This window comes from Cheilinus undulatus, linkage group 10 (assembly GCF_018320785.1).
Source record: "Cheilinus undulatus linkage group 10, ASM1832078v1, whole genome shotgun sequence".
NCBI classification, from domain to species: Eukaryota; Metazoa; Chordata; class Actinopteri; order Labriformes; family Labridae; genus Cheilinus; species Cheilinus undulatus.
Window position 1 is genome coordinate 9,266,300 of NC_054874.1, and position 26,134 is coordinate 9,292,433.

General features: G+C 38.2%; 1 protein-coding gene and 1 long non-coding RNA gene across 3 annotated transcripts; both read left to right on the forward strand.

Annotated features, from left to right (window-relative positions):
- The first annotated feature begins 913 nt into the window (after positions 1-913).
- LOC121516539 lies at positions 914-13,395 on the forward strand. 2 transcript variants are annotated; one of them, XR_005992487.1, is made up of 4 exons: positions 914-1,050; positions 3,274-3,337; positions 4,587-4,650; positions 12,687-13,395. It is a non-coding gene; the product is annotated as an uncharacterized LOC121516539 (long non-coding RNA). The 2 variants fall into 2 exon arrangements; XR_005992486.1 differs by having other exon boundaries at positions 924-1,319.
- A 3,057-nt stretch (positions 13,396-16,452) lies between these two features.
- LOC121516618 (ADP/ATP translocase 3-like) lies at positions 16,453-23,576 on the forward strand. Its single transcript, XM_041797991.1, has 5 exons — positions 16,453-16,517; positions 18,862-19,050; positions 22,356-22,842; positions 22,927-23,067; positions 23,161-23,576. Exons 2-5 carry the CDS (start codon positions 18,940-18,942, stop codon positions 23,316-23,318), a joined length of 897 nt encoding a protein of 298 aa, XP_041653925.1. The 5' UTR covers positions 16,453-16,517; positions 18,862-18,939; the 3' UTR covers positions 23,319-23,576.
- Positions 23,577-26,134: the final 2,558 nt, after the last annotated feature.

Here is a 26,134-nt window from a genome sequence, read left to right on the forward strand (position 1 = left end):
TAAATCACTGGGCAGGGTCCATTCACTGGGTTGGTCAGGGGTCCAGCCAACTCTGTGGTAGGCGTGCTCATGGCTGTGTATTTTAAGGGGTGTCATACACTGAATTCCTCCTGAAACATGATCTTGTTCTTTGAACACAGGCACATAATTAGACTACACTGTAAGGGACACGGTGTGCTTGTTATCTCCCAAAGAGAGTGTCACTGCTGCAGTATTAGACTGTAATCTTTGTCATTATTTCCTGAATTAGAGCAATTACAGCGGTAGACATTCAAACCATTTGGACACTGACTTTCAACATTAACAATACACTGTCAGCTGGTATTGGAAGTCCTTTCTCACTGAGGTCAGAGCTGTGAGGCAGCCTTTGATCAGTCTTCAGCAGTTTTTCTTTGGCCACCTGAAGGCAGCAGGAGCATTATTCATCTCAGGATAAAATGAGGACTGGTTCAATTAAGGGGCTTTTTGACATGTCTGAAATCCTTATCAGCAGTGACTTGGAAAAAATGTCAGTACAACAGATTTTTTTCTGCATTCAACATCACAGAAATCCTCCATTAGTATTCAGTCACTGCTGCTGTAATTGCTTTTATTGAAAGTGGTACCATATTGTAAAATCCAACAGCAATCCCAACTCAGTTAAATAAGTTGAAGTAACTAAGTTTCAAAAATGTGTAGCTTACTTCTTACTAAGTTCCATTAAGTACAACTAAATTACAGGATAGAAAAATCAACCATACTCCTGTTTTGAGTGACGCCAACTTAAAGAATCAAGTAAACCCAAAGCTGGGCTTCAAACCCACTGCTTAAAACCCAAAGGCCAGTAGGTGGGAGTAACTACATCGGGTTAGGTAGCAGCTTTTCTCTGTGAGTCTTTTCCGTTTGCTTTGTTTTGAGCAGGCACCTGCACAGACACTTGTACTTGCTTTCCCATTTCTAGTGCCAGTAAATTTCTGTATGTTTTTAATTCACTGGAGGCGCTTGGTTGTAGCTGGTGGCCGTTTTTGACACAAGCTTGGCTGCTGTGTTCCTTTACCCAGTCCATATAAGGTCGATATCCGCCATGGTTTAACTCGATTTGTGTTTGGATAGTTTTATGCGGCAGATTTTCTGCACTGTGCTCCCTCAGTTTAGTCAGCTTTGTGAGGAGAGCAGACAGGTAAAACTCGTCGTTTTAGCAGGAATGCGGCGTTTTATTGGTTTTACATGTAACCACTCACATAAACGTAATCAATTAGGGCTTCGCTACATGGCAGTTTTGTTGTGTGAGTAAAAGTTAATACTTGAGCATTCGCCATGAAGGGATGAACAGCGAAATGGTGAGTCCACCGAATTAAACATCAGCATAATAGGAGCATGACAGCTACACTGAGAATGAGGATTTATGTAAGACGGTGAGTGCCCATGACTAGAAAAAGGTTTTGGGTGAGATGTCAGTCTTGATGCAGCATACAGGATCACTCACAGGTGCACGCCTAGGTTAAGGTAATAAAGGTACATCTCAAAATATTAGAATATCATGAAAAAGTTCAATATTTTTTATCACTCACTCCAGAAAGTGAAATCCATATATTATACAGACTCATTACACATAGAGTGAAATATTTCAAGCCTTTATTTCTTGAAATGTTGATGATTATGGCTTACAGATAATGAAAACCCAAAATTCAGTGTCTCAGAAAATTAGAATATTGCATAAGATAAAAAAAAACAAATGGTATTTTAAACAGAAATGTCAGGCTTCTGAAACATATGTTCATTTCTATGCACTCAATACTTGGTTGAGCCTCCTTTTGCATGAATTACTGCATCAATGCGGTGTGGCATGGAGGCGACCAGCCTGTGGCACTGCTCAGGTGTGATGGAAGCCCAGGTTGCTTTGATAGCAGCCTTCAGGTCATCTGCATTGTTGGGTCTGGTGTCTCTCATCTTACTCTTGACAATCCCCCATAGATTCTCTATGGGGTTCAGGTCGGGCCAGTTTGCTGGCTAATCAAGCACAGTAACACCATGGTCATTGAAGCAGCTTTTGGTACCTTTGGCAGTATGGGCAAGTGCCAAGTCCTGCTGGAAAATGAAATCAGCATCTCCATGAAGCTTGTCAGCAGAAGGAAGCATGAAGTGCTCTGAAATGTCCTGGTAGATGGCTGTGTTGACTGTGGACTTCAGAAAACACAGTGGACCAACACCAAGTTCATGGAAAGTCGTGGTGTCACATAACTTTCCAATATTTAACTTTTTCACGATATTCTAATTTTATGAGACACTGAATTTTGGGTTTTCATTATCTGTGAGCCATAATCGTCAACATTTCAATGAATAAAGGCTTGATATATTTCACTCTATGTGTAATGAGTCTGTATAATATATGGGTTTCACTTTCAGAAAAGAGTGACAAAAAAATATTGAACTTTTCATGATTTTCTAAATTTTTTTAGATGTACCTGTATATCACAGTTTTAATATGTGAGTGGTGTTTTACTTATTGAATCATTTAGACAAAAGAGGAGAAAATATTTTGTGTTACCTGTAATTTAGCAGTTAAATTCGAGCTTTCAGTGCAGCATACAAATAAACAGCAGGGTCTCAGTACCTCTTCCTGACTGTGGAATAAATAACAGGCAGTGTAGGTTTATTAAGTCTTCAACAATTCATGTGAATTGTCATTAAATTTAAAAAAGAAAAAAAACCTGACGTGCAATACAAATATTAATAGGCAGGGCTTTATCAGCCCTTTTGTAATATTAAAGAATATAACACTCTGCTTTAGATTACCACCAAATCCCCATAGATTTGTAGTGTCTTGGACACTGAAAACATTTGTTTGTCCTAAAACAGCAACAAAGCTAAGAAAAAGCTTTAAATGGATTCCAAAAACATGCAGACTTATGTTCATTGTCTCAGCTTATATGCCTTAAAGGGCTGCAACAGTGTTAGTCAGGAAGCCATTTAGATAGTTTTTACATTTGCAGTTTAAAAGGAGAGACAGACTTTGTTTTTGTTTGATTTTTTTGTAATATAACATAGATTACTGTGTAGTTTATATTTTAAATATAAGTGACAAATAACATGTTAGCTGCTTGCAATGGTATACTGCTGCTTAACTGACCTAGATGAAATAAAGTATTAGAATTATTTTCAAGAACTGTGGCCCCATATCTTTGTGTATACAATAGCATTCATTTTTTTATGACAGACATTAATCAAGAATATTCATGCAATCCTTACCTAAAACATTTTCAGCTAACCGAAACAAATCTTTGTCTTATTCAGGAGAGGTGTGTGCAATGGGCTCTCAGCTAATCAATGCTTCATCACCCCCGCCGAAGAAGTGAAGGTGAGAAACCAGCAGTCAGTCAGTATGCTCAGCAGTAGAACAGTTTTGACAGAGGTCATTGTCACACACTTCATGATAAAAACACTTTTGTGGTACATCAGTGGTAACAGAACAACAAATGGGACAACAGGACTATCAACTTAAGCTACCTAAGTTATGCCTGGTATGCAAGATTCAGAATGTGTAACCTTTAATCATACCTGGGCTAAGGTTACAAATACAGATGTAGTACTTGATGGTTACCTTTTTAACTTGCAACTTTGAGATAGAGGTGTTTCTGGTTGTCATAGTTCATACAGCTGTTGAAAACCTTTATCATGATTCTTACACAAAATAACAGTTTTTCAAGACACATATAATTTTTTTTTCACATTATTCTGAAAAGCAACACTAATCCTAGACACATTCAGATCGAGTCACTGGTTAAAATGGCCACTCATTGAAACAAAGCAGTGGTGGCTGCACTTGTGTGCGAAGTGCATGAATAGTGGCTCAAACTTTGGTGAGGTTTTAATTTTTGTTTGACACAAGGTGCAGATTACTCTAGACCTGTATGGAAGTTTGTTATAGTGAAACAAGCTGTTAAAAGAGCTCTAGGCTTATTGCTTTATATGAAGACAGAGTAGGGGCTCAGCTATGGTACAGAGCAAGGTAAAATCAGGCCCCTAATTAGGGAAAATAAAATAATCACTGTCAACATGTCTGCTAACAGCCGTTGTTAATGATATTAATGAGAACATCTGTGACATACCGCCTTTCCTTTCATCAGAGTAACTCTGTTGCTGTGGCTCCATTATAGTTTGCCCAGTGTGTTTTTCCTGGTACCTTGGCTGCCAAAAGGCCTCAAGGACCACTGACTCCTGGAGCATCCACTCTTGTACTACATATTCCCATTTCTTACATTGACTAATTTGTGGATGGTCTAAAATGTTAGCTGTTGAGTTGTGTTTAATAGCAAATGCTTTAAAAGATAGTCTGCAGTTAAATTTTTGATCAATATCTGTCTTTCAAAGCCAAACCACCTCCGTATGAGTAAGGATAAGCCTCATATTGCTATTAAATCTAAAGGTGTTGACTCCCTGGCTGTTTATTTAGTCAGTGAACAAACAGCCTGTGAAACAACAGTGATGCAAATGCATAAAACCAGGGGACTGTATTAAAAAACCCACCGCTTTGTCATTAACTTTCTTTTGGATCAATGATATCTCTGTACCATATCTTAACCTCTATATGTGATATTCACTTCTAGACACCCCATGTGACAGCAATGCGTCACCCTCGATGACCCCGGCAGCTTTTACCTTACCTGCTTTGTAAGTTATCATTACTCTATGTTATTTGGACTGTCATATGCACTGCACTTAGACTATCCTAAAGCCATGAAAAACACATTTGGATTCACCCAAAGAGTGATGCTTGGCTTGGGCCAAATCAAACTCCATCCAAAACTGCAGTCGCTCAAAAATCTTCTGCTGAGTTTAAATGCATTCACTATGCAGAAGTGGTGATGTTTGGCTAAGGTTTTAACTGGTTGTTTAACTACACTTTAGCTAAATGACAGTTGCACTGAATCTGCCTGTAAAAGCTCATTATTGAGTGGTTGAGAACCACTGACAGTCATTTTTCTTCAATAGTTTCATTGTCTTAATGAAGCAATACATTTACCTAAACTGAGTTTGTTCTGTAAACTAAATGCTGTTCTTGTAGATTAAATGTTGATGTTTCAAGATTATATTCTGAATTATAGATCAGGCCTGGGGTTTATTTTTTAATTTCATGCCTAGTTGATATATTGGCTGCCAAGTTGGACTAGAATGTTATTCTACTATCCCTGAATGGCTTACCAGTAAACAAAAACAGGTTTGTAGTTTTATTATTCAAAATTTTGTTGCACCAAGCACAATATTGTGTTTGAAATGGTTGTGCCAAAAAAAAAGTTAGTACTGTTTCACTTTAGAATCTGTAGCATCCAGTACATTTTTATGACTGTGCATCATCCACCTTGGTAAAGCAATTGTCTATTCAATTTTTATTTTTTCCTAATGAAGTCTTTCGTCTAATTTTTTTTGCTGTCCTTTTCAAGGTGGTTTACTGATTCAGTTCTTACCATAGCAGAATCTGCACAGCGTCTAAAACGTTTAAAGTACAATAAGAATTTAATGTTAATAGTGTTCTGAAAGTTTCCTTGTAGGCTTTTTTAAACACACTAATGTGTGCAATTTATAACTTGCATGGGCTGTAACTGTTATAAACTCTCTTGTGACTCTCCTCCAGTTTGTTTTACAAAAAGAACTTAAAATTTTTTAGTTGTTTGAAATTGCAATTCCTAGTAGTCTGTACTAAATCTTGAGCACTAATAACCTCCTTGCTTAAGTACTCTACACAAAGTATTTTTTGTTATTTGAACTGAAGTGGAGTTGTTCTGTAATTAAAAAGCCTTTTTAAGTACAATGCAAATATCTCTATATTACCCTTCTAGGGTCATAAAGTTAAAGTTACTTGGTTTTTTCAAGGCAATGTTTGCAGGATTTTTTAAAGTAAGGTTAACCAATTGGATTTTACAGTCCACTTAATTGGAGTTTATGAGAATAAGTTATGTTGGGATCTGAAATATTAGTCCAGCTTTGAACCATTATTCTCCCTCACAGTTCATCAGAAGTTCAATCCTTTCACTGGAGATATCTCCTGGGTAGTTTTAGCTCATTATGACATCCAAAATGAGAACACAGAGGCTCAAGCATGAGCTAAAATCAATAAACCAAAGTAACCTACTACATATGGCTTGTTGGCATCAAAGATACTGAAATTTACCAGTAGGTGGACACACTCACTGCCTTGTTCACTCAACCCAGACGGATATGAAAGGCGGACGTAGCCTAGTAACACTATATCAGATTACATGATTTACAGCTGGGCAGAGTTTAATCTTCTTTCAGTGATTCAGAGAGTCTTGGACGTAAGACGACCCCTGGAAATCACATTTTAATTGTGTGTCGACCAAGCCATCTCCAAAAAGGCCCCTCTCAGCAGGTAGCAATCCCTTCTTCAGCCGCTCCATTACAACTTTTAACAGGGATTAGTGAATCAGAGCTAGCAGGGATCACAGACGTTTAAACACTGTCTCTCTTTCTGTGTGGCTTTAGATACGCAGAGACGTCTCCAGGTCAAGTCTGGGTAATAAGTCAGACAAGTGTGCAATGATTTTCAGTGGGAAGTTCATCATTTTACAAGAAAACTGCAATGATCCATGATGTGCACACTTCATAGATATTTCTATTTATAACTAAGTGGAGACGATTCCATAGATCATGTTCTGAACATCTCACAAAATTAGGTCGTTGATCTGCATTTTCATATCAGCATGGTGAGGATTTTGCTGCAGATGTGGCAAGTTTCCATTTGTTAAGTAGTGAAACCTGCTGAAATTCGTTATTATGTTAGGTTTGGGTGCTGAAGCAAAGTCTGGAAGGAGATGGAAAAATGTCATGACCTCGCCGTAAAAACGCCCCTGTGATAGTTGCTTTAACTGGAAACCAGCTAGATAACTATCTAACTAAGTATAGGCCAGGCCTATGTGGGGTCCTGCATGCCAGTGTTGGCCACACCAGCGTCTCTGATTTAGAGGGAAGAGAAAGATGACCGACAAACGAGTGTGTGTTTCAGTGATTCTCTTCCATTTATTGCAGGATGACATGGGCTTATATAAAGTGTGACAAACAAAAGCAGGTTTTACACGTGGCAGTGTACTCTGTCCGAGAGTTACATAAACTAAACAATAAAAGATATTATATGATGCATGATATAGTAAGTTTGAGTTACCCTTTGTGCATTACACAAGGACTTCCTGAATTATACAACTAATTAAAATTGCAGAGTAATCAAAAATAATGTCTGCCTTACGGGGCCGGCTCTAGCTGTTTTGGTGCCCTAAGCGGAATTACAGTTTGGTGCCACCCACCCCCCACCCCACCATTTCAATGGAATAATGTTGACAACCGCAATTTTGAAGCTGCTTTTCTAAATTTAACACACAAAATTATCCAGTCCAAAATGAAAGTATGCTGCATAAGATGAGATAAGATAAACTTTTTATTGATCCCCCATCAGTGTAATCACACTAACGCTACTGTAGTTTCAGTATGATAGTAACTGCTCATAGGCAACATTTAACTATACTATTAAATATCAGCAGGGTGAATCTGCTGATTACTATCTAAAATATTTCTTTTCACATGCATCAGTCATAACACTCAGCAATAACATACTTTTACCAAACAAAAAGATTCAGAGCTTTCAAGAAAACATTAGGGGCATATGCCCTGCAGGCCACCCCATGGCTCCACCTCCGACTTATAAACTTATCCACCACACAAAATCTACACATCATAATGCCAAAAAGTGTTAGAAACGTAGGATTATAAACACATTGAGAAATAATTAATTACAGACACATTTCAAGACCACCTGCAGCAGTGTTTTTTTTTTTTAAGGAAAATGATCATGCGAGCTCAACTAAAAGAAGAATTCTTGAACTGAACGTAGCTTCTATCATTCCGTGTTTTACGTGGATGGTCAGACTTTAGGAGGAATTGGACACGCATGTTGCGGTTGCAGTCTGGAGGGAGGGGTGACACACACTGCACAAACAGGTGTTAATGATCTGGAATTCAGGATGGGCAGGTAGGGTGTTGGCTGTCTGACGCAGGGCTCTATCTCAACATCCATTCTGTTCAGTGCTGTGTGAATGAGGAAAAAGAAAACTTGTTTTATCTTAATGTCTTGCTGGGCTCCTAGTGTTCATGGGCTGGGGGGCGCGTGTGGAGAGAGAGACAGAGAGCAGCGAGGGAGGCTGGACCGTTTCACGAATGAAGAGCGCAGAGGTTAGAGGAGTGCAGGAGTTAATGAACTGCTACCGCCTATATTGCCCAGAGCCAGCCCTGGGTTCATGTAAGGGGACCGTTTGTGTATCATTGACACAAAGATGCAGTCCAATAAGCAAACCTTTTTCGAGACCACTTGGTAAGTTTCTGAAATGGTTCTCCACAAGTGCCCTATATCAGTAAGGTTCATCTGCACTAGTCTGCCTGCTCTTTTAACTGTAAGGTGGCTCACACAAGTTTTGACAACTGCTACCCCTACAGTCTCCTACTGTTGTAGTGGCATTACGCAAAATATACATTTTTCAGGGCTTAGTCCTAGAGGTCAAACTATGTTTGAAATAGTCCTATTCCATCTACAGCGTGTTCCAAATTATAATGCAAATGACATTTTTCGCTGATTTTCCTAAATAGTCAATGCAAATGACAGTCTGTATAATTTTCAAGTCATCAACTGTAAGCATAATTCAAATTTGATTAAACAAACCTCCTAGTGATAACGATTTTTTTTTTCAAAAATAAAAAAACTCAAAATGCACTGTTCCACATTATTTTGCACAACAGAGTTTTAAAACATTCCCAATTCTTGTATCCATTGAACTTGTGTATTTTTGAAGAGTTTTTGTTTGAATTTCTTTGCAAGATGTCAGAATATCCTCCCAGAGCTGCTGTTTTGATAAGAACTGCCTCCCACCCTCATAGATCTTTAGCTTGAGGATGCGCCAAAGGTTCTCAACAGGGTTGAGGTCAGGGGAGGATGGGGGCCACACCATGAGTTTCTCTCCTTTTATGCTCATAGCAGCCAGTGACACAGAGGGATTCTTTGCAGCATGAGATAGTGCATTGTTATGCATGAAGATCATTTTGCTACGGAAGGCACGGTTCTTCTTTTTGTACCATGGAAGAAAGTGGTCAGTCAGAAACTCTATATACTTTGCGGAGGTTATTTTCACACCTTCAGGGACCCTAAAGTGCCGAACAGCTCTCTTTTCATGATTCCAGCCCAAAACGTGACTCCACCACCTCCTTGCTGATGGCACAGCCTTGTTGGGACATGGTGGCCATCCACTACTCCATCCATTTGGACCATCCTGGGTTGCACAGCACTCATCAGTAAACAAGACTGTTTGAAAATGAGTCTTCATGTATTTCTGGACCCACTGCAACCATCTCTGCTTGTAATCATTGGTTAGGGGTGGCTGAATAGTAAGTTTATACACGACTGCAAGCCTCTGGAGGATCCTACACCTTGAGGTTGGTGGGACTCCAAAGACACCAGCAGCTTCAAATACCTGTTCACTGCTTTGTAATGGCATTTTAGCAGCTGCTCTCTTAATCTGATAAATTTCTCTGTCAGAAACCTTCCTCATTATACCTTTATCTGCATGAACCCGTCTGTGCTCTGAATCAGCCACAAATTTCTTCACAGTACGATGATCACGCTTAAGTTTTCATGAAATATCTTATGTTTTTATACACTATTTGACACTTTTCAGCAGCAGAGAGATCCTTTTTCTTTCCCATATCGCTGAAACCTGTGGCCTGCTTAATAACATGGAACGTCATTCTTAAGTAGTTTTCCTTTAATTGGGCTCACCTGGCAAAATAATTATCACAGGTGTCTGAGATTGATTTCAGTGATCCAAAGAGCCCTGAGACACAACACCATCCACAAGTTTAACTGAAAAACAAAAAAATTGAATGTTTATGACACTAAAATCCAATTTGCACAATAATGTGGAAAGCGGTGCTGTTTCGAAGGTCTCTAATTTTAGGCTGCCCCCCTCAGTTAACTCTGTTGGCTCCATATTATTAACTTTATGTGGCTGCTGTAGGAGTGCTAATTTTTGTGTTAGTGATTTCTTTCCTTCTTAAATTCGTAAAGTTATATCTGGTCTAAAAGATAGGTGATACAACTACAGTACAGCTTACCACTCTGTGGTTTTGATTTCCAGACACAAAACAAAGAAATTACAGAATCATCATATTTTGGACCTTGCACAGCACTGTAAGAGGCACAGCAGCTGGACTTTGTCCCCATAGTTGGTACATGTGTCATGATAGTTTTATGATCCTCATCAAAGTATGCAAATTCTATCATAAAACCTGTGATCCTTCCCATATTGGCCTGGCACCAAGGTTGTTATACTTAGCTAAAACTAACTAAATCCACCTTATTCCTATCCCCCATGATTCTTTGCGTGAAATGTGGGCCTAACTTCCGCTCCGTTCCATCTAAATGGAACTTTGCATAAAAAAGAGACGCTGAAAGTGATTATTAGAGCAATTTGGATACCAAAATATGTAAACTTCGACTGCTTCAGCTAAAACGCGATAACGTTATTTCTCCGCCCTCTACTAAAGAGTACAAAATGATGACATTACCTCAGATAACCTAGACAAGCGTATTTAGCTAACTTTATGAGCCTTATATCAGTGTAGAAAGAGACGATCACGTTTTGTTAAAGGAGTTTGAACACCACCTTTAGATAACATTTCTAGTTTGTGGGGTTGCCGAAATGTTCATTTCACAAACTAATACCTCTTAAAGTGTGGGAATTATATTCATAAAACCAAAGACTTTAAGTATAACATGAATTAATTCAAAAAAGATTCAAAAATAGGGGTGAGCTTAAATCTCTGTTCTTGTGTGTGAAAAATTTAGCCAGACATAGAATCACATTTATACAGAGTTCATCATTTTTGTTTTTTAGTAAAATACCAAATTCAACATTTTCTTCTGTGATAGATTGAAAGGATGGAATTTTTTGATTTATCCATCTATGGATGTCTATCCAAAACCTATTAGTTATATTACATAAGAAGAACATGTGGTTTATAGTTTCAATGTCTGAAAAAAAACTAAAACTGTATAGTACACTTACAAAACGAACTAAAATAAAATATCCTTAGTTTTAGTCTTTGACACATTCATACTGACTGGCACTTAGACACAAGTCTGGGGAGTGTAAAATTGTCTGATCTGATTGGTTGAGACTTTACACTGGCAGTTTTATGTCTGGAGTTGTATTCAAACATCATCATTAAGTAAATAAAATAATAAGTGAAGAGTAGCCTGTTTGAATATGTTTTTAAAAATGTATGACGCTCACTCAGCCCCAACATCTATCCTCAGAAACTAAAACGAAGCATTTTTGCAAAATAAAACTAAACTAACTAACAAACCAGCAGTCAAAACTAATAAAACTAAACTGAATTGAACACAGAAAGTGAAAACAAAATAAAAATGAAAAGGAATTAAAATTCCAACACTATTATAACCTTGCCTGGCACCAGCATGATAAGTCATCCTGCTGATGCATGGCACTTAATTTCACATCCCCTGCTGACACAGTGATATCCAATTCACCTTTAATTCCCCATAATGATACACACATCCTGAGATAGAACAACATTTTACAAATCATGTCACACTGTTCAATCTTACAAGACCCCCCACAATGATTCAAATGGTGATTGGTGATGATTCTGTTATGTTTCTATTTCTCATATTTCCATGGCTGAATTTCATCATGTTTTCCTTATTTTCAATTTTTTTGACATTTGAAATTAACTTGAGGGCTGCATGAGGACCCCAGGTTGCTAGTTTCCCACCACTGATCTGGTGTGTGGCCAGCCACAGTTACTTCTGTTGAAGTTAATTCATGTGGAAATATCATTATTTTATCTCAAATTTGAATATAAAAATTCTGTATTTCCCTTTATTTTTTCTTTGTACTGATACTACTATAAAATTTGGGGTTGTATAGTTCCCAATAAATGGTGTTTTTAAGTGTTCATGCTTCATCTACTGATGTCAAACAGGGGAAGGCAAAGCATATAGCAACTTAAGCCAAGGATTCTCAAACTTTTCAGCCCGGGACCCGAAAATAATGGCAACCAGAGAACAGGGTACCCCCACTTTACCTGAAGGTGATTAAAACACAGTTGAACACAGCTGTGCACATTCAAGAATATTTGTGTGCAGACTATTTTTTTTTTTAGAGATATATTTTCTGGGCTTTTTTATGCCTTTATCAAGCAGTGAGAACAGTGGATAGTCAGTAACAAGGATGAGAGAGTTTGGTTGAGACATGCAGGAATAAGGCCTTAGGGTAAACCAGAACCCAGTTCGCCCACGCACAGGGGGCACAACCTAACTGCTAGGCCATCTGCACCCTGCAGACCTGCAGGTCAACAAATGGCCATAGTTTCTTTTGCTTGTAACTTATTTTATGCATATATTTAAAAAATGGGTAAAATACACAATTTGAAATCATTTAAAATTAATGTTTTTTGGAAGGCATTTCGCGACTTCCTCTCAGTGTCTTTGGACCCCCACTTTGGGAACCACTGCCCTAAGCTATTAAAAAAATAGTAGTCTCACACTTACCTTTCTCAAATCAATTCAGATCTTTTGATTTAAAAATACACTCATCTCTGCCTGTCAACCTCTTGTCATTCCTGCACAGATTGTCCCTTACTTCGGCCTTCTCTTCACCTGCTTTGAGATGTGTAAGCAGGTCTGCCTTTACCGCAACAGCTACATCGTGTCACCTCTGAGCTACAAGCTGACGCCGGGGGTTGACCAGAGCCTGGGGCCGTCCGAGCTGGAGGAGGTGAAGCGTTACTTGAGGAACAGGAACTTTGGGTCTGCAGGGTCGTCGTTAGGAAACCGCTGGTGAAAAAAAACTCACACGAGATGAAGACGAGCGCCTGCTGATGATTATTTGTTGGACTGCACTATTTCAGAGGCTGTAACGACTACTTAATATTGTGTTTTAGATTTCATGTGTTCATACAAGGTATAAACATACATTTACATTGTGTGCAGTAATAACAGTCTACCTCTTTCAAAGTTTATCATTTTATCTCTCAGTATTCTATGAATTGTCCTTCACACATAATGCCTTTTTAACCAAATATTATGTGCCTTTAACATTCACTATTTATTTAAGAGCTTATTTCAGTAATACTGTCTAAAAGTGCCAGTTCATTCATAGACTCTAAGCACTCTTTTACTCTGCTTCTGTATTGTTTTTTGTAATTGTTTAATGAATGCAACATTTTCTTGCTTCATCATTTGACTTGGTATGGACAATCATGTAGGAGTGCTTACATGGGTGGAGATAGAAGAAATGTGCATTACCATTAAACTTTCATTGAGTCATTTTTCATTTATCAGGTGTACTGTATGTGATTTGAAGTTTTGATTATCTGGATTCAACTCAAATTAACATTATACTTTAGTTTAAAGAGGCAAATATAGCACAGATTACTTCTGTTTTGTTTACTTTTTCTATCTATTAGGATCAGTTCTTAAAAAATGTTGTTGCATGATATAAAGTCTTTCATTTAGGGCTGTCAAGATGAATCGCAGTAATCTGGATTAACTCAGATCCACAATCAGTGCATTATTTTTTCAATTGTGATAAATCACATGCTTCAATATGCCTTTCAACACACTGGTTAAGCCATGTCACCGTCTCCCTGCAGTCACAGAGATGCAAAACAAATCCCCTACTGCTCCTTAATGTTTCATTTGAGTTTTAAAAAAGTCACAGACAGCTCAGTGGACAAGTCAAGTCATCTACCCCCTGTGCTATCAAAAATTTACCTTCTTACTGTTTACTTATTTCCTTATCAATCCATAACAAGCTCCCTTTTCAATGGTTAAATTCATGTTATAATGTTTGATCTAACTATGGAAGCAGTAAGTTAATCACCCTTCTTTTACGAGTAGAAAAATCCCAAATGACACAGAAACAGTTGTAAATGCAAAACAGTGGAATTCTAAAAATGCAACAAAAAACAGATGTGATTAATTGCAGTCAACTAGAGAAACTTTGAGATTAATCGCTGTGAAAAAAGTTGATTGCTAGCCCTAGTCTTCATATATACTGTTCACATGAGCAAATTAAATGAGTAATTTTAGCAATCTTTAATACAAATTTACATCTAAAAAATAAATAAATGTGTACATACTGTTGGCAAAAATGATATTCCATCTTTAATAAGCATCCTTAAGCGGCAACATAATTTGTTACAAAAAATATTGTTAGAATTACAAATCATTCTTTTTTATTGTAATCATTTTTTTTTTTTTTTTTACAAAAAATATCACATTTGGCCCCCAGGCCAAAGTTTGGACACCCTCTCCCAGTGAGATTTTTTCCTCTAATGATGCTATTTTCATTTATTTTAAGCCATTTTCATTCATCCAGTGCACATATTTTATTTGGGAGAACTTAATGTGCCCATTAAAAATATTCTATAAGGTTTTAAAGTGATGAGTATACCTTATCTCATAATAAACACATATAGGTGTTAAGTATACACCTGTAAACTGGCTCCTCTGCTGTCTTTTCTGTAACACAGATCTATTATCTGATCAACAGTTTCATCTTCTGCCTCTTTGTCTTCACCTGATTTTAAAACCACTTGTGGCTTCACTTCCTCTTCTCTCCTTCCTCTCTCTTTCTCTTTTTACTTTTCTTTTACTTCATGTTTTCATGATTCCTCAAATCTGAATTCAACCGAAGGCCTTTCTGTAATTATTCTCCTCTTCTCCTCTCTTGGCTCATGACACTTTTCCTCCCCCTTTCTTTTCCTGACTTCTGTTGTTTCAGTCCATCCTGGAGAATCTTCATCTGTAAGGGTGTTTTCCTGTCCTTTCCTCATCTTTTCTTTATAATTGCACTTGACTCAGCCCTTTAATTTATTTTGATCCTATCCTTCAGCTAACTCTGAAACTTCAAACTACCAAAACCACATTGTACCTGTAGTTAGCAAGGCATGTAGATTTCATTTAGACGTGAGTGGGGAGTCTGGGAGTTCTCCCACAGAAATCTTTGAGCTTCAAATGATTGATTTCTTATATTGTGGTGCATTTTGTTCTAGTTTTTACTAAAGAGGAGTGGCTAAATTTGCTGTGAGTTTAGGGAAAAGTCTCAGGTTAACTGTTTCCACATGATAGGAGTCAATAAGGTCAGGCTACATCACCCTAACACAAAAACTAATCTTCTAGAGCAGGGGTGTCAAAGTCAGTTACAGCAGGGGCCAGATTCTGGATTCAGGTCTAACCTGAGAGCCTAAGAGGGTCACCTTTTTAACCAGAAATTGTCAACCTTGCTTCACCAGTAATAAAATATGAATAAAACCTTAGCCCTGATAAATGATTTTGACATTTAAAAAGTTTAAAAGATAGGTTTAAAGGCTCATAATCTGAGAAAAATAAATGTATTAGTTCAAAAAGGTCAAAACATGAAATTGAAATTGAAAAATAATGTTTTTTAATGGGAAATATTTTAGAAAGAAGTCAAAATCCCAAGTTTAAAAGGTCAAAATATGAAATAAAATTTGTAATCATGAAATTTAAAGTCAAAATATGGTTCAAAATTTTAAATTGTCAGTCTAAAAGGTCAAACTATTGGATTATGGAGTCAGAGTTTGGAGTTGAAAATATGAGGTAAAATACAAAATGACTGGTTAAAAAGGTCAAAATATCATTTAAAAATTAGAATTATGAATCTTAAAGCTTAAAATATTATATGAGAAGTCAAAATTATGAGTTTAAATGGTCAAAGTATCAAATTAAAAGTCAAAATCCTAAGTTTGAGTCCTAATTGTGAGATGCTAAATTGAAAATGTGAAATTAAAAGACAAGTAAATTTCTTTTCCCACATTCCTGACTTCTTATCTAAGTATTTTTACTCCTTACTTTTGACTTAAGGATATTTTAAATCATCAAGGAAAAGTTCACATTTTGATACTTGAGGAAATCTGCAGACCTCATACTGATGGGTCAGATATAATAGAAATATGAGATCATCTTGTGGGCCGGATTTAATAGTTCCACGGGCCGGATTTGGCCCCCGGGCCTTGAGTTGACACCTGTGTTCTAGAGTATAAAAGCCACAGTATATATTTCTGTGAAAGATAAATGAGAGACCAAATCCTGTTAGACTTTCATATTAGCCAATATTTTAAAGAGTAAAAAAGTCAGTGTTTCTATCTGATTTGAACCTCTCCAGTCAGCTCACACTTCAGCAGAAACACAGTGTTGAGACAATCTAGGGACATTCTGATTTTATGTTTGTCATGGTTAATTTATTTGGCAGTCATTTATGTCTTTCCTGCTAAAGAGTGGCTGCAGGATCAAGCCAGACTCCTCAGTGCAGGTATAGAGGGGGAGGGGTAGAACTGAGGTAATAAGAAGGCTCAGAATCAGGTGTGTCACCCTTTTGCCACACAGACACAGAGTGTGTTGGAATCACTGCATGGAGACCTCAGAGACGCCAGTGGTGAGGAAAATTTTAATTTAATCACACTAAAAACTATAATAACTTTAATTCAGTGACTGAAAGGCTAAAATGATTTGTGTACTGTTAATTTAAGCCCTGCTATTTCAAATGTAGAGTTAAACACTGGCATAGTGACACTGGTGATTTGAGGTCTGATTTATCTTAGGATTTATCTTTAATTCTATTTCGTTGTTTAAACTTATAAAGGCAATCTGATTGAGATTGAGATCATTTGATCTGATTTGATCTGATTTGGTTGAAATATTGACCATTTATTGATTGATTGATTTGAAAATAGACCACTAAAACATTAACATCAAGTCAATATATTTTAATCATTAAAGTAGTTACAATAGTTCACATGTATAATTCTGAGTTAAATTTATGAAGTAATTTAAATATTTAAGCATAAAGAATGAACTTGAATGAATTGGTCAAATAATTTAAGTTTAAAAACTGTTCAAGACTTATTGGGGCAAGGTTAAAGTGATTTAAATAATTTAAGGAATTTAAAGAATTAAGAAAGTCAATTGATATATTTGCAGTTGATCCTTTGTTCAAAATGTATTTAAAATGGACATTAATAAGGCCATTGATTTGAATCCTTTTAATGACAGCCTGATTCTTTATCTATTTTTTTGAGGTTATCAACCTGCTACTGCCACTGCTACTTCAACTGTTGTGACCAATAAATGGAGTAACATGAAGCAAGCTGAGTTGTGTCCAGCGTTCTCTGTTGATCTCCAGGCCTCAAGCGAGTAGGGGCAGGCAATGATACCAGGAAAAAGGGAAAATTAACTCGACACACAGTAAAGGGTCGACCCAGGCTAAATCATGAGTAGAAGTTTAATCTCCTTTCTTTTAGATAATCTTTTATTCGACATGATTCATGTTTTAAACACAGCTTTAACCAAATTTCAAAGTATATGCACATAAGTTTGTTCAAAATGACAAGAGAGTTATTGTTTTCTGTTTTTTTCTTGTTGGTTTGTTTTTTTGAGACAGGGATTCTTCCTCTAAAATGAGTGAGACAGTATTTAACACCTTTACTGTAAGAGTGTGTGTGTGTGTGTGTGTGTGTGTGTGACAAACTGACCCAGGGTCAGCAGCATCAGACTCACAGATCTCTGTTTATCATAAATGTTTAGAACTCAGAGGAAAACTTTTAAGAAAAGAATGTTGTCTGAAACTTGGAGGATGCATATTTATTTTCTCTGTTATAGCTCCATAGTCTAACTGGTTCATGTGACGGACGTGTCTGTGTGTTTAGATTTAATCAGAGTGGTGAGTATGACTGAAAGGCACAGACACTAGCAGACACACCAACAAGCTGTGGGCTCACGTTTAATGAACATGCTGAATGCTGGCTGTCTACTAAATCAGACTTTAGAAACTACCTGCATTTTGACCTTCTGCTGTCCTCTATGCTGAACCTTCACTCAACTTTGGTTTCACTTTCACTACTGCAGCCACTGCATTTGCCAAAGATTGCATATTGACGACTAGAGCACACACTTTATCCCCAATTCATTTACAAATATTAACTTAACGGAGGAGGGAGTCGCTCTGAGACCAAAAACGTCCGGGGCTAAAGCCCGTGTTGCCACCCCCTAGCTCCGCCAATGTAAAATCAGCGTTTTATTTGTTCACTTTTAAAACTTAATGAAATTCTTGGGACACATACCTTTTAATTTATTTTACTTGTCGCCTATAGGTTTTGCTACTTTAAGAAAAAAAAAACGCGGTCATGATTCAGGGGGATTTGTAATCCCCCCCTCCAACCCCCCTAATTTTTGTCATTTAGTAACATTCTTCTCCCTGTGTTGCTCCTCTGGTTGTTCCCAGAGAATTTTCTTGTGTTTTAACCCTTGATTTAATCAAGCAATACCTCTGATAAGATTTAATTCCGGCTGAGTAAGCTTGTAAGTTGAATCATCTGATCCAACCACATCCTCTCTTTCCATACAGTAAACTGAGTGACAGCCAAAGGACATTAACAGACGGGGTGACCTTTAGCCTCAATAGCCTTTGAACATCTGCTTCTAACGGGACATGTCACATGACCATGAGCCAACTTTAATCCAAAACCCAACTAAATAACACAGCAATATCGATTTAATGTTATTAAATCAGAAAAAGCCACACAACCTCTTTGAAGTAGCTAAACTTTCCTTCTTAAGCACATTTAACGGTCAATGAGCATTGCTGTGGTGTAGTAGAGCGACCAAAAAGGGCAACCAATCAGAATCAAAGCACCTTTGTTTGTCCCGCCCTACGACCAATGAGCCGCGAGAGTCAAAATTCACTGTTTCTCGTGTTTACCCTTAAATCCCCTCTCCTCCAGGTTTGAGTCGGCTATTTCAACTCCACGGGCAAACCCCACCGACAGAGGCAGTCGGAGGGAGACTGATAACATCTGAAGATGAGTGAACAAGCTATTTCCTTTGCTAAGGACTTCTTGGCTGGTGGTATTGCTGCTGCCATATCCAAAACAGCTGTAGCCCCCATTGAGAGAGTCAAGCTTCTACTTCAGGTAAGAGTTAACTTTATTTATACTCTGATAAGCTCTAATATCTTAATGAAATGCAGCCTTCCTACTCGCTTGCATACATTCTGAGCTCATTTGCTAGTTATGGCATAGTGTTGGAGGGTACACTTGCTTGGATGTTTAAATGAAGTGAGGTAAAGATGCTCCAATTTTAGAGCATAAACTGGAGTGAATCAAAGCAGCTCTGTTTCAGATTGGTGCAGGTTTGCCATATTAACTGGTGACAATCGGAGCCAAGTGGCAGCCTCCAAGTCCTGATAAATGAAGCCGATACAGAAGTGCAAAAACACGAGTGTCCACTTAAGGCTGGCTGCAGGAACACCGGAAGTCCCGTCTGGACACTTGTTAGCCCATTTTTACACTAGCAATAAACTGGTTTACAGTCTGGTTAAACCCCAAAATGTGTCTCACATGTTGAATGTGGATTTTATTATCATTCTTCAGTTCATGCATTTATTTGCGATGTAGTCCTCGTGGAAGAAGTTGGTCAAGGTGGTGCGCTAGCCCTGAATATTACAGGTGTGGCAAAGAAGGTAAGGGGTTACAACAGATCTGCACAAATGTAAGCCAAACAACGCCACCTAGGGACTTTCACCCAAGGAGTTTCCAAACATAAAAGGCAAACAGGCTCAGCACATCACAAGCAAGACACAGACGTGGTTCAAAAGCAAATCAAAAAATTGTAACAGTAAAATATTTAACTGGAAGTGTCTGCGGAGAGAAAGAGGAATTAGTGATTGGCAATGAATTTCAAGTCGGGGTTATGAGAAGAATGTATCAAAATTTTATTACAAATTACTCTTTTTCACAAGTAGTCTAGATTAATAAAACGCCTCCAGACGAAATAACTATAACCAAAAAGGGAAGGGGGAATGAGTGGAAGCTAGCAAAAGGGAGGATGTCTACCAAAAGAAGTTTACTTACCAAACACTCATGAACTCACTGCAAACAGGTGCAGACTACTGTGTCCCAGTGCGCCTATCACTACAACAAAAAGGTGCAGGGAACCACCCAGAGTGCCTATAACTTAATCATATTTATATCGCCTCCACCGCTAGCCAGCAACCACTGCACTGAAGGGGACAAGAAAGAAAGAGTTAAAAAGAAATGGTTAAACCTGTGAAGCTAGTTGGTTCAAGTTAAAAGGACCATTTTAATTACAGTAATTCAATAACATGCTGACATGCCTTAAAGAGATAAGGGCTAAACTTAAAGCAAAACAAAGCTAACCAGACCAAAACCAAACCAAACCAGCAGCTGATAGTGTCTATACGATAGTGTAATACAAAAATGGGAATTATTACATGTTATAAAAATGCAATAAACATGTAACCGTTTCAGACACTTCCTGTCAACAAACATGCCGCTACTCATACCTGCACAGGTACATTTACCCAGATGTCCTCAATCCCACTTTACACCACTACAAAAGATATACAAACACAAATGTTAACTTCCAATAGAAAAAGTAAAATGTGTTCAACAATGTTTTAGAAGTTAACAAACCTCAATCAGTGGACATCAAGACGACCAGGTAATCAAGTGCAAAAAACAGGCAGGAGACCATTTAAGACAAACACAATTTAGCTACTGGTTAAAAAGGTCACAACTCAAAGTAAACTACAGACTAAAATGATCTCCAGAGTTAGCTACCTCAGAGTTCAGACCATGTGGCAGCCACCAGGCACAGACAAAGGGAAAAGACAGCTATGGTGCCACAGGTGCCTTAAATAGGCTCTGCCAATATAGGGGGGTGGAGTTGACCTACTTTTGGAGAGGCTGCACAGCTTGCAGCCTCTGAACCCAGATCCTCTCTGCTACACAGGGAAAAAGATGATCAAACATAGGTCCCTCATGTCCCTCATACTAACAGTCACAGACAGACAGTACACATTTTAAAATGTTTACAGAATCAGTATGAATACTTTGGACATCGGTATCAGGACATAAATTCCATACCGGGTTGAAACATTGGGTCACAAGTTCACCACAGCTGACAGCAGTCTCAACGAGGCCATTTGGGATTAATAGCCTACTGATTTTTAGGAGGTAAATAACATTTGGGAAACTACTCAGGATGACTTGGAGAAAGGTGCTCTTTTAAGATGCAATATTTTTAATGTCTCTACAATAAACGACACTTGGAAAGCACAAACAAGCAACGTTTTCAGGTGTTTTTTCTGATTGAGGAATTAGGTATAGCCAAATTTAACATGCCATCATCTAAACAGATTACGTATATTATTAATTTTCCCTGTGGCCTAATACTGTTCAAACTCATAAACCCCCACAAAGTGCTAGTATGTGGACTGAACATGTTTGAATTGTGTTTTTTTCGTATTTAAATACAAGAATGCATGGACTGTCACGAGCTAACGCACTGAGCACGTCTTTCTACTTTACTTGCTAGTCTTGTTTAAACGTATCCACTCAGACGGGGTTGTGCCTGTTCCAGACTGTGAAAGAAACATTTCCAAATCCATCGATTCATAACCACAATAATACTGGACGACAAATATTCCACTTAGAACAAGAAGTTATTCTCTGCGTGTCTCCTCCGTTTGGCTTGTTTTGAACAGGCACCTGCACAGTCACCTGAATTTTCTTTCCCATTCCTATGGCTTAAAACTTAGTTTGTGACTGCACAAACACCTTCCTCACTGCCTCAATGCGTCTACGGAAAACAATAAAGTCTTAAATTGGAGCAGCAAGCGATGTTATTGCATTTTAATGCCATTTAGAAGGTAAACAAGAATCATTGATAGCCACTCCCCCTGAACATCTGCTCCGACTGTCACCTGTTAATATGTCAGAGGTTAATATGGCACACCGGCACAGATGGAAATGAGCACAGTCTAGCTGCATCCCATCTATTACGTAATACACCGGCCATCAAGCTGCAGTGTAGCCCAGCTTAAATGCAGTGTGTTACAAAATGCAGACATGCTCATCCACTGTGGCTTTGGTGTTTTAGAAGTGTTCACCACCATGACAACTCTTAAGTTTGGCTGGGCAATTAATAGCCAAGGTCAGAACAAGTTTTGCGCCATGGCAGGCCTCTGCTGCATTGGACCTGAGCTCAGCAGCAGCAGGGGGTGGGGCTGTTGAATTTTGAATGGGAATACATACATGAGAATTCTATGAAGCCGGCATGTGGGAACCATGGGAATTTGTGCCCTCATCGTCAAAAGTTGTTGAAGGTTAACAGGTGCACCTACACTGCATTAAAAAGGCTGTTAAATGTGATAGGTTTGATCTGATGCACTGCCCTGTCTCTGCTGTAATTCCAGGTACAACATGCCAGCAAACAGATCACAGTAGACAAGCAGTACAAGGGCATTGTTGACTGCGTCATCCGCATCCCCAAAGAGCAGGGCTTCCTCTCATTCTGGAGAGGGAATCTAGCCAACGTCATCCGATACTTCCCCACTCAGGCCCTCAACTTTGCTTTCAAGGACAAGTACAAGAAGATTTTCCTTGACGGCGTGGACAAGCGCACCCAGTTCTGGAGATACTTTGCAGGTAACCTGGTGTCAGGCGGCGCTGCCGGAGCCACCTCATTGTGTTTCGTGTACCCCCTTGACTTCGCCAGAACGCGTTTGGCTGCTGATGTCGGCAAAGCTGGAAAGGAGCGTGAGTTCAAAGGCCTGGGAGACTGCTTGGTGAAGATCAGCAAGTCTGATGGCATCAAGGGTCTGTACCAGGGCTTCAGCGTCTCCGTGCAGGGCATCATCATCTACAGGGCGGCATATTTTGGCGTCTATGACACAGCCAAGGGTGAGATGAATTTATCAGACATTTGAACTTTTCTGCCTTTGAATCTCTTTTATTAAAACTTTCCTGATTCCCATTTTCTAACAGGCATGCTGCCAGACCCCAAGAACACACACATTGTTGTCAGCTGGATGATTGCACAGACTGTAACCGCCGTCGCTGGCCTCATGTCTTACCCCTTCGACACTGTCCGGCGTCGCATGATGATGCAGTCTGGACGCAAAGGAGGTAATCAACACAATATCATAACACCTGACTTTCAGTCTGGGCTACTGTTTAAGTAGAATAACAGCCTGACATACTTTTTTTGTTTCCTGTCAGCTGACATCATGTACAAGGGGACCCTCGACTGCTGGAGGAAGATCGCCCATGACGAGGGCCCCAAGGCCTTCTTCAAAGGGGCGTGGTCCAACGTGCTGAGAGGCATGGGCGGCGCCTTCGTGCTTGTTTTGTACGACGAATTGAAGAAAGTCATCTAAGTTATTTTCATATGTCCACTGTTCATGTTGTGAAGTTAAACTGTAACATATCTTGTACATTTGAAGGGACTTATAAATACTGCACTATATGTATAGGGACCAACAAGTTTTTTTCTACTAAAGTTGTATTGGGGGATCTGTTAACCACTCTTCTCTTGGCCCGTGATTTTTCTTTTTGTTTTGTTTGCCCCTAACCAGAATGTCATTCCCTGTCACACAGGAACCTAACAGGAAAAAATAAACAACCTACTGAGTGAATTTGCTGTCTGGTGTTGATAACAGTATTTAAAGGTTCAGACGGAGTATGACGGAGTGTCTTGGCTGCTCTTGTCCTCTTTCGCGTGCTTCAGAAAGCATTTTGGCAGCCTCCTGTGTGAAGGGAAAACTTAGAGCTGCAGAGGGGCTCCCAGGTTGTAATTGGGGTCGAGCCAAGACCAGCTGAGAAAGTTGACCTCCTGATAGTATTTCAGTCTAGGCATGCTTGCAGAAGAGCGATGCACATGAAGCTTCAACAACTGAACAACATATTGACAGTTCAGCTGAACATTTGCACGTGCAACTCTCCAGCCAGGGGAATCTGTCTCAAGGTGGATTAATCCAACCTTCTAAATATACTTTTATCTCCTGCCAAGCCTCTTGTGACTCCAACTGGAGTGACAACAGGACTCTACCCTTGTGCTTGCTGGCCAGACACAAGTGCTTTAATTATTTACTGTCATGGTCAGGTGATCTTTAAGTTATTGTGAGTTACAATGCAGATTTACCAAATTCAGATTAAACCCTTGGGAACTGTAACATCAGACAGTCAGTAGAGCAAGTTTGGTAATGTCCAGTGGTCCAGTTCAGCAGAAGTGTTATGTAAGATTTATAGAAAAAAAGAAAAAAGCTTCAACTGAACTTTTCCTACAATAGGGAGGAAAATAAGACTTACTTCTAAAAGCCTGAGTTTCTGCCAAAGATTGCCAGTAAGATATTCAGTGTGTTGTTTAATGATTTATCCTGCAACAGAAGAGTTTTGATGACTGTTAAAAGCAAGTTTTTTTTTACAGCTCGCTGTGCCGAATCAGCAGATCAATGTAAAATAATATTGCCAACATAAAGATGAAAATTACAGTCTGTTAAGAAGGAAACACCATTATTAATAAAGATTTTAAATAAAACCCAGACCAAGAACAGATCCTTCTGGGACACCTTTTAACTGTTACCATATATTTACAGCCCTTACATACTGAGACTGGTTAAAAAAATGATTCATAAAACCAGTTACAAGCATTTGAGTTACACCCATTTTAAGTAGTTTATTTCAGAAAAGAAGCTAAATGTGTTTGGATGAGTCTTTAACTAATTCTGTTTCAGGCTCATGGCCAACCCGCCCGTAAGGGGCAATAAAGGGGAGAGCTTTCCAGGGCCCAGCCGAATGGGAGGTCAGCAAAATCATTATCCATTGTATATTTAAGCTGTGATACCTGTGGTATACTATTATTTATTATTTATTTATTTATTTATCTTTATACTTATGCCACAGTATAAAGCCTTCTTAAAAATGTTAACCTCTTTTCTTAGAGCACAGTAAAAATGGGTAAAAGGTGGCTGAAATAGGCTTAAGAAACAAAATTTGGTGAACAGCAGCAAAAGAATAGTTGCATAGTCGCAAATGGCTTAAGAATTGTAGAAAAGGCACAATAAAGTGTGAAAAGGGGTTACAAGTGGCAAAACCTGAGTGTAACAAAGACTGAAATAAGTTAAGATTGGCAAATTGGCATAAAAAGTGGGTCAGTGGGTATAAAATGACTTCAAAGAGGCAAATGTGGAATAGAAGGGTAACCAGAGGCAAATCAGTAGGTATAAAGAGGCAAAAGTTGGTTTGAATTGGTATAAAAAAGGTTAAAAGATGAAAAGGTAGGTAGAACAAAGATACAACAATAGGTATAAATTGGCAACATGAGTTAAAGAGGCAAAAAAATGGTTTAAATAGGCAACAGATTTTTAAAAGTGGAATAGAAGGGTTAACAGAAGCAAAACAATAGGTATAGAGCAACTAAAATTGGCCAGAAGAGGCAAAATTTGGTTTAAATTGGTAAAATTGGTTTAAAGTGGAAAAGGTAGGGTAAACAGAGGCATAACAATAGGTTAAAGTGGCTAAATAGGCTAAAAGAGACACAAAAGTTAAAACGAGCAAAAATTGGTTTAAATGAGCAACAATTGGCTACAAATGGAATAGAAGGGTTGAAAAAGAGAAAAAAAAAATAGGTAAAGAGTAGTGAAAATGGGTTAAAAGAGGCGAAACAGGGTTTACATAGATAGAAATTTGTATAAAGTAGAAACGGTAGGGTCAACAGAGGCAAAAAATAAGTTTAAAGTGACAAAATGGGTTAAAAGTGTCTAAAAATTGGTATAAATAGGCAGATATTGGTTTAAATTGGTTAAAAAATGTTAAAATTGAAAAGGTAGGGTAAACAAAGGCAAAACATTAGGTATAAAGTGAGAAAATGAGTTTAAAGACAGAAAACATTAAATTGGTTGAAAGTGGTAAAAGTAGGGTAAACAGACAAAAAATGCTTTAAAGTGTTAACAGTTTGTTTAAATTGGTAAAAAAAATTGATTTAAAGTGGAAAGGTAGGGTAAACGGAGGTGAAACAATAGATATAAAGTGGCAAAATGAGTTAAAAGGGGAAAAAATTGGTTAAAAAAGGGTTAACAAAAGCAAAAAAATAAGCATAAAGTGTCAAATGGGTGAATAGAAGCAAAACAATGGGTTTAAATCAGCAAAAAAAGTAAAAAGTTGAATTGATGGATTAGGGCACAATTTGGTCAAA